General features: G+C 37.1%; 1 protein-coding gene across 2 annotated transcripts in view; it reads left to right on the top strand.

Annotated features, from left to right (window-relative positions):
• Positions 1 to 3,430: 3,430 nt before the first annotated feature.
• The window catches only part of CDH7 (cadherin 7), a 111,618-nt gene continuing 105,391 nt past the window's right edge, over positions 3,431 to 9,657 (top strand). Inside the window, exon 1 of one of the 2 annotated variants that reach the window (XM_077777674.1) lies at positions 3,431 to 3,640. In XM_077777674.1, coding sequence (XP_077633800.1) covers positions 3,431 to 3,640 — 210 coding nt within the window. The remainder of the gene's footprint in view (positions 3,641 to 9,657) is intronic. The other variant, XM_077777675.1, reaches the window with a different exon arrangement.

Below are 9,657 nucleotides of genomic sequence, written 5' to 3'. Positions count from 1 at the left end.
CTCACTGCTTTTATATGTTCTGGCTAGTTTGATAACTTCACAGTCTTGTATGGAATAGAAAAGATCTTTAAGAAGCAAGAAGAGTAATTTAAACGTCTCATATTAAAATTCACGCTAAATTTTGTAAATGGGAAAAATGCTTCTTTTATATTCCTATGACTTTCTTAAATCATTCTACCCTTTAATTATTAGCAGTGTGTGCCTTTTTACAGCTTAGAAAAGGCCAACAAAACCAACTCTATATAATTGTCAAAAACAGAGAAGTTACATCAGTTTTTTAAAAAAAAGACCTTATAATTTAGTTCATCTCCCTCATTTTGCAAACGTGGGAAATAAAATCCCAGAGGGATCTAAGGTCATGCAGCAAATGGTGGAGATTTTAGGGCAAAGACACCAGTGGTCCCACTCCTGGTCCAGATGAGATTCCTTTTTCTTAAAGTAAACATTTTGAGTGAACTCAAATCTCTCCGATTCTGATACCAATCTTTGACTTACAAAAATCACAGGACATGCCTTTAGGAAAGAAAGTATTAACATTCTTTTTTAAAAAAGTATTTTGGAGCCATGGTCCATTATTCATCTAGATTTTTGGGTACCTGATCTGTATAGTTCTCTGGCACAGACTGGAACTGTCAAGAGCATTTTCATTCAGTGTTAAGAATTGTCGAAAACCTCTTCCTATAACTAACATTAGGATGAAAAACTAACATTACTTCACAAACTAACTTTAGCATAACCAGTATCAAACTAAAAAATATCATCATGATAATAAGCCCAACACAGCTTTTTTCTTTTTTTTTTAATAGGGCTTTTAGTTGCATCAGGCATCATCCTTAGTTTTTCATGATTTGCTGATTTAATCCTTTGAAGTAGATGCAATTGTTAGCTCTTTTGTAAGTTAGAGGCTTACGGGTCATCTCTGGAGCAGATCTTAGAATTGAAATAACGTGTCTAAGACTGCGGAGCTAAGACAGGGCGACTCAGAATTTGAATCTTTCTCTGATGCAGGTGTGCTTTTCTGAGTGTGATTTTAATAACCCCCTACATTTTAGATTCCAAAACTTTATTTGCTCCTTAGGTTCTCAGAAGTCGGATGCATTTCATTGTGTGACAGGGTTACCTAGTTCACTTGAACCATACCATGTCCTCAATAATATGACTTAATTTCTTAAGCTAACGTAAGTTTTCTTTGGGACCAAAGTAGTTATCTCCTTGTTTTTTGAGAAAACACATTCTCTTTTGAGGAAGCAGAGCAGCGACACTGAAATATTCTTTGGCCCCACGTCTTGCAAGCTAGACAGTCCTGTCACCACTCTGTAAGCCATCCCTCTCATGCTCAGGAACATGGTTTGCCAGTGGCATGAAGGGAACCACATGATCATGACCCTCCCCATGCTGACAGCCATTCCTACAACCGCCACTCAGTGTGAACGCCTGACTCATCATCGGCTAGTCCATACTAGTCTCTGTTTCCCAGCAAAGAAGGAAACCCTACGTGCCTTCTTTAACTACAGATAACCTGTGTCTCAGGTGGTCTAGCTCAGACCTCTCTGGCAATGAACTTGCTGCCTGATGGCAGGGGAGCTACATGAGAATACAAAGACCCCAAGCTACTTCTTGTTTATAATTCGAAATCTTAGGACAACTAACCCTTCCAGAGTGATTTCTAAATGGACCAAATTCATTTTCGATGGCGAGAGATCTGGATTTTAGGAGAAGGTGTTCATTGCACAGGTTGCAGTAAATATGTTCCAATAATAATTTGCTGATTCTGGTAGTTCTCCACATATGTCAATTAGCTGTATGTTGGGTTATTCTGGAACGCCCTCTGGAATTTCAAAACTTGATGGGAATATTTTTTAACATGAATAAGTTCATTTGAACAGAGATCAAAGTCAATGCAACCTGTTCCTTGCAGTTGGATGGACTGTTTTAACATATTTAATTCATTGAATACATTTCGTTTTTCTTCTACAAGATAAGACATTTTCCATAAGCAAACTTCACTGTCAGAAATCATCTAATGTGTTACAGACACTCTTGTTAGAAGACAAATAGGAAGATGGAAAAGCTTATAATATAAAGACAGTGTATTTTCTACCTTGATAGTAAGCTATCTTTTGGCTTCATGTTCCTAAAACTGTATTTTACCTCCTCTCCCTCAGAAAAAAAAAAAGGGAAATATTAGCCATCAACCTTAATTATCCTATTGATTTATTTATAGGTAGTCAAAAGAATTTATAAAGCAAAGTGCAACATAGTGCTTTAAGCAAGCGTTTTGCCATAAAGCCTCATTCTTCTGTGTTTCGGGGTATGTTTGGAAGTTTGTTTTGTAACTGACTTTGTAGGTATCTCTTGCGTAATCAAGAATTCTGCATCCGAAACAAGGAGACTTAATAAAAATTGTTTTGTGTCCATGCTGCTGCTGAAACATTCTAGGTGCATGCTTGCTGTGAGCAGAGCTCACAAATACAGCTGAGTTTTCACACCCCTCTAATCTATTCATAGTCCATAAATATTTAGGGGAGAGGGCCCTACCGTGCACAAGCCCTGCTACAGGATGTTCAGTAAATATTTGTGGAGCAGGGAATAACCACAATCCTGTGCCATAACCTAACATGCTACCCAGCAGACCTGACAATAGGTTTGAAGGGTGGAAAATGGAAACCACTGAGCTTTTCAGCTGATCACAATCAAATCAGAACACATCAAAACAGCTGGTGTTCTGTGACTCAGACTCAATCAACCAGTTTTGAATCACCTCACACTTCTTTATTTCTCTTTACAGTTTCACAGAAGAGATTTAAACCAGCATATGTCCTTCTCTTTTGGTTAAATCCCTGCTTTGAGCTGCTTGGCTTTCATATTCTAATACCAACGAATGAAACTGACTGTGACATAAAAGAAAAACAAATAATAAAGGCTCGCATTAAAGTGATTTTTTAACTGACGTCGCTCCATTTGTATTAAGTAAACCGTATGTTGCAGTAGAATGCCGAGAAGCAACGAAATTGTAAGGTCGTGTTACAGAGTGAGGATCCTTCTGCACCCGCGGTATTGATGTGATTTAGAAATGTGCCAGTTATTGTAAATTTCAAGGTTTATCATTAATACTGTAATGATTACACAAATGGCCGATATCTCGGGAAAATCAATAGTCAGTTGGTAAATGAAGGTTAAAAGTTACGAGGTGTGTTGGTTTCTCACACTAGCTCTTCTTTCTGTTCTACCAGGTACTTCTTACACCATTCTTTGGCAAAGCTCATTCAGCTGTGGTGGCCCCTTACAATCGAACACTCTACAAATTATCATCTCCGGACTCCCAGCTGACATCCTGCCGGAGGCAAGAGCCACTAAGCCAACTGGAACTGTGCCTTTTATCTTGTCAAGGTTTTCTTCTTACACAGGAAAACGAAAGAAAAAAAAAAAGATGAAGTTGGGCAAAGTGGAGTTCTGCCATTTTCTGCAGCTAATAGCGCTTTTCCTGTGTTTCTCTGGGATGAGTCAAGCAGAGCTCTCCAGGTCCAGATCAAAGCCCTATTTCCAATCAGGGAGGTCCCGGACCAAGCGCAGCTGGGTGTGGAATCAGTTCTTTGTGCTGGAGGAATACATGGGTTCAGACCCTCTCTATGTAGGAAAGGTAGGGCATTTGGCCTTTCAAAGTCACAAATGGTTATTGTGAATGTCTGCGATCGGATGGAGAACTGTTCTCTTTGCTTTGGGGATGGAGCACGTGAACGATTACTCCCGTGAAATAGTTCATGAAGTTTTTGGCATTAGCGCCCCTGAAATTATAGTCCAGGTCGTTATCCATACAGTGAAGCCTTAACTTAGGGAGTGATGCTTTACTCCTACGTCCAGATGAGTCTGCAGATGCCTTGTTTACCAGGATTGTGGCAAACTAATAAACCTTTTATTTCCAAAATTAGAACAAGAGTATTCACTAATAAACGAAGAGTAGTGGGTGCTTCTAGCCAGTCGATTTTTTTGGTGGGGGGGAGGGGGGCACTGTATAAAGGCATATCTTCCCTTTTCTGATACTTGGATTTTAAAACCTGCCAAGTGAAATTATTGGCTCCGTTGTCCCTCAGTCATGAGCAATTCTAACCCCCTTTACTTAGTGGTGATCTTGTGTTGATGGATCTGTTGTGTTGTTCTGTGTTTAAATTTTCTTTCTGGTTAAGCATGAATGTGAACGGAAATCCATTTCTTATTGATATTAGAGAAAAGGTGGGCCGTGTGTAGTGTGTCTGTTTGGTGGCCACATGGTAGCCAAATTGGGATTTTTTTCCCCCCACTGATTCTTTCCCTTTGAATATTTGGGCACGGGATTTGCATTCAAATACTTTCTGAACCGAAGGGCCTTTGGAGAGAGCACAGCCTTCCCCGCTATTCTTGTATCCCAGTCTCTAACCTACTGCAGTCTTGATTAAGTTCATATTTTCAAAGATATTTGGAATTTCTCAGTTTGGTGCTGAGTACTGGTAAAGAGTTTCTAAGTAGAATGCACTGGCAAGATATCTATACCCCTGCATTTCTATACTTGCCAGTTTTGTGAGTCTGTTCCTGATACAATGGAGCATAGCAAACTGATGAATTTTTCTGTGAGTGAATTTTCAATTTTGAGTGATTGAGGAAGTCTTTGCCGTTTATTCCATGGATCCTTGTTTCATTTGAACACCCCTTAAGAGTGAAAAATCTATTGATGAGTCTCTACATAAGTCAAGGTAATCTTCATTATATTATTTTCCTTTGAATGCCTCTATATTTTATAAATACTGTATTGTAAACAAAAAAGATGAACAAGATAAAGGTTTCTAGGAATGTGGATTAGGATTCGCCCAGTTGTAGCATTTTTCTGACCTAATAAAGAATACATGAGTACACATAGCCATTCTGCCTTTACCAGTAGAGTACCATCATCTATACTGTGCATGTACTAAATCTGTCTCTCAATCTTTCTTATCCATATTCTTGTAAACAAAGTGAGAGCAAATAATCATTATGCAGTGTTATTGACTAGGAATCTAGCTTTTAATTTCATTTTTAATGAATATTTAACAGATCCATCGAAGTTTTTTTCAGTAGATAGGTGTATAAAAATCAACTAATTCATAAGGAATCAGTAGTTATTAGATGAAATCACACTTTTATGGGAATGTAAAATTTTCTAAAGGTAACTAAAATATTCCCATTAATTTAGTTTTAAATGGAGTCGCTTAACTGAGGTTGACATTTTGAAGCAAACATTACTTAAAAGTTTAAAAGCACTCAAATTTTAAAGTTTTCACATCCTAATTGAGATGCTTGTATCGAAATAATTCCTGTGAGTCCATTTAGAATTATGAAAATGCATGCCCCCAGGTTAAATTCCAAATGCATGTAAAGCTACTGGGCAATGCTGTTGCTATTTTTCTAAAAGAAATTGTGTGGCTCCTTGATTGGTAATATAATTGGTGCTTCTCTTTCAATTAATCAGAGTTCATTGCTTAGTAGATTTTATGTGACAGGAAGCAAGTTTGTGTTTATCTCTTGCAGGCTATATATTGGGAGTTCAGTATTGCCAGTCACAGTAAAGTAATGTCCAGGATGGTAAATAGGGTTAAAAACAAACAAGCCAACCTAAGATTAACAGAAATACAGAAAAAGGACAGTAAAATAATTTCTGATGGAGAGGGAATTTATAGACAAAGCACTCAAGACTTCAAAGGAGCAACTTACATTTGCTTAGAAGGAGATGGCAGAGGACTTGCATACTTTTCTATTGTATATATGAGATGACAAAACTATTCTCCTTAGGTTGGTGGTCTGAATAAGCAGTTATAACAATGAGTTGGACCTCGGTACACTTTTGATCACATGGGACATGTGGAATAAATATATTTTCCTTTTTTTTTTTTTTTTTAAGTTGAGAGAGATAATGGCTATGAACCAAAGTTTTCACAGGACACAGAAAATGAACAATGATAGATGAAGATGTGGAAGAATGGAGAAGCAGATGTTCATAGAAAGGAAGGAATGCAATCATTACTTTTTGCAGATACATATTGAACCTATGCTAATTAGATGGTCAGACTCTGAGACTCCCTGACCCATCCAGCTACTTCATTTGGAAAATATAAGGACTTTGATAAATTTGATAGTTTAATTTGATCATATAATGGAGATGTACATTGTTTGTCAGATTGATTTCAGTTTTATTGCGGACTCTACCACTTCATACTAGTTGTAGAACTTTGGATGAATTGCCTAGTATACTAAATTTTAGCTTCCTCATCTCTAAAATGGAAATGATGAAGGACACCTGGGTGGCTTAATTGCTTAAGCATCCATATCTTGATTTCAGCTCAGGTCATGATCTTTTGATCATAAGATCAAATCTCATGTTGGGCTCCACACTAAGCATGGTGCCTGCTTGGGATTCTCTCTCTCTCTCTCTCTCTTTCTCTCTCTCTCTTCTTTTTCTTTCTCTCTCTGCCCCATTCTCCTACTTGTGCTTGCTCACTTGCTCTCTCTCTCAAAATAAATAAACATTAAAAAATAAAGACAGTGGGGATAATGATACCTATAATTCAAGTGTCTTAGAATAAATGAGATCAAAATATTTGGAACATACATTCATTTAATCTAGACATTCTATTTATCTACTTTACACATACTGTTTATACAAACAACTACATTACAGATGATCTGTTGTGTGTCTAGTGTTGGATCTGTGAGCGTTCAAGTGAAAGCATTATTTTATGTTTAATTGTATTTAAACTTCTTTCAACTATTTAGGAGAAGGTCTGTGTTGGGTATGCTTAGAAATACATCACAGCTTCACATTTCTATATGATTAGACAATGGCAAAAAATGATTAGTAAACAGGTGATCCTATCTTGAAACATGAGGAATTCAAATGTCAGAGAAATCCTATCTAATTCTTTAGACCTTCAAGTTTGGTGACCATATTTCTGGTTGGTGGGCAACAGGATCTATTAAATGAAATTTGGTCATTAGGACATTGGGGATAATGTGGTCAGAGGATGGTTTGTGCTATTATTTTTTTATCCAATTTCCTGTGTTTGTTTAACATAAGACCTCAAGATAAAAGTAGAACAGTCTGTGGTAGGGGACCAGCAGTGCTTCTAGAACCCTCATTAAGAGACCTCTATGGTACGTACTTCTGGGCTATGTTAGGATCTGACATTTATAATTAGCATTCCACTTTATTCTGGTGATACAAATTGATAAACTACTGAACCTAAATATATAGACTTAAGGAAAGAATCACTAGGCATTTCTGTGGCAGAATTTTTTTATCAAGGCATAATTGGTATATAACATGTGTGTATATATGCATGTACATATATCTGTATATAATATATTATCTTGATATTGTGTTTTAGGCTTACAACATAATGATTCAATATTTTTATTATGAAATGTTCACTATAGTAAGTCTAGTTAACATCTGTCACCTTACACTTTACATTGCTACAATTTTATTTTTTCTTGTAATGGGAACTTTTTTCCTGGAGGAATTTTCATATATACAGTAGAGTGTCATTAACTCTAGTCACCGTGCCGTTTCAAAGACTAATAGTGTGCTGTTCTCTAAGAGTAGTTCTTAATTACCACCATGACTATTTTCTTGTCCTTTTACAGGGAGAATGAGGTGGAGAGTCTTTTCTCTCCCCCCGACCCCCAACCCCTCGTGACTTAAGGTCACCCTGAACTGGGTATCTGAAGTACACAGGAAGTAGCAGTTTCCAGCCTTCTGATTGCATCACAATGCACTTTTCTAGATTAGTCTTTTCCGCGCCTTGGCATTTGTCACTAAATGTCCCCTAACCTTCTGACACAGAAAATGTGTCAACAGAACCACTCGGCCTTTGTCCCAGGTATTAAGTGTTTTTCATCTCTTCTGACCATAATGGGCTGCTAGCTGATCACTGAGCTCTGGGCTGGTACTTTCCTGAAATGTGTGCTTCCTGCCTGTTCCGCAGTCTGCTCTCTGAGCTGTTAACATCACTCTTGCCTTTTAGGCTACTCCTCTCTCTTCCCTCCTCATTCAGCGAGAATTTATACCTGTTACCCTGGCTGAAATCAAATATATAGAAATGCAGTGTGGGATTCACTCTGCTTTAAATTTAAGCTTGCTGGAAAATGTTGGTGAGCATTTTCTGTGCCTTTAATTACACCTCAGCAATATCTCCTACCAAGGGATTCTCTGTGTCCTGATAACTGAAGCTATGTTCAGCGTTCCAGAAAAGAAATTTTCTTGAAAATAGGTTGTGTTTAAAAATTGAGTTCTGCATTAGATTCCATAATGGGGCGGACTTATGTTAGATGCACAAAAAGAAAATAATGAATCACAAATATTAATTACTTCGAGAGGAGCCTTGTTCATCATAGTCAAATTTCTATTTTATAGATTTGGTAGGGGAAGAATGCAAGTGTCCTCCAAACTGTAGTTTACTTAAAGTTCGCTCCAATCATAGAAGAAAGAAATGCAGTTCATTTCCCCTCTGTATGTATGGAAAACCCATTTTCACATTATCTCCATAACCAGAGTGAATTAAGAAGACTCTTGTTCGTATCTTTTTGTTTCCTTGCTAATAGAAAGGTGGAGCTCCCATGGCTTTGGAATGAATTTGGACTTCGATCAGCTCTATGGGATACAAAGAAGTTTAGATATTTAGAAACACTCTTTTGGCAGTTATTTTTAGCTTTAATACTCCAGCATAATTATTAAGTATTAAATGCATTTTCTTCACATAAAATCAATAATTCAGAGTCTTTATTTCCTTTAAACGATGATGGAAATAAAACATGTCAGATTTTGCCACTAAAATAAAAAAAAAAAACCCTACCATTAATTTAGTTTAATATTGCTCATTTTCTCTGTAAAGTTATCTTGGGTTAGAAATGAAAGTTATAATTGCCAAAGGCTTTATCTAGTGAGACTGCATAGCTTAAGATGGAAGAGAAGGAGCCTATAGTTATCAACCTAACAATAGTCAAACTAGATAGTATAGATTGGCTCTAAATTTTTGGAGTATCTGTGTAGGTCAGAGTCATTTAAAAATGCTGTCCTCTTTAACGTGTGTGTGTGTGTGTGTGTGTGTGTGTGTGTGTGTGTTTTATTTGTACATATTTTACTTGTCACCCATTTGGTGGTGAGTGAAGCCAAAATTAACGTCTGTTCTTTACCACTGTGTTTTATGCTGTACTCAGGCGGTGTTTGGAAGTGCAAAAGACCAGAGATAGCCTAAAATGATCGTATCAGGCCTTTGTGTGGTAAGTGCATTGTAATTGTTTGACAAGCTCTATATGCAGAGCTCGTTGATACAGAGTCCCAGAAATTGCAGCAGTCTCTCTAACTCACCAAGATAAATGACAGAATTAGATAAATAGCAGGACAGTCACTGAGCATTTGCTGGTTCAGGCATATAGATAAGAACTGTATTGGAAGAAATTTCAGCCTGATCATTTTGCATGATTTATATCGATTATCTGTTATAGTGATTATGATCACCAGAGTGAAATCATAGTTTGTATAAATATGCTTAACATGGTATTCCCCAAACTCTTTGTGTCATTCCATAAAGCCTGTCTTAGGTTCTCTTTTTTCTCTTTCCTTTTTCTTCTTCAAAAGCTTATCAAGGGGCG

The sequence above is a fragment of the Crocuta crocuta genome, unplaced genomic scaffold (genome assembly GCF_008692635.1).
Source record: "Crocuta crocuta isolate KB4526 unplaced genomic scaffold, BGI_CrCroc_1.0 scaffold36, whole genome shotgun sequence".
NCBI classification, from domain to species: Eukaryota; Metazoa; Chordata; class Mammalia; order Carnivora; family Hyaenidae; genus Crocuta; species Crocuta crocuta.
Note: the sequence above shows the minus strand (reverse complement) of the source record. Positions and strands in the feature narration are given on the sequence as shown.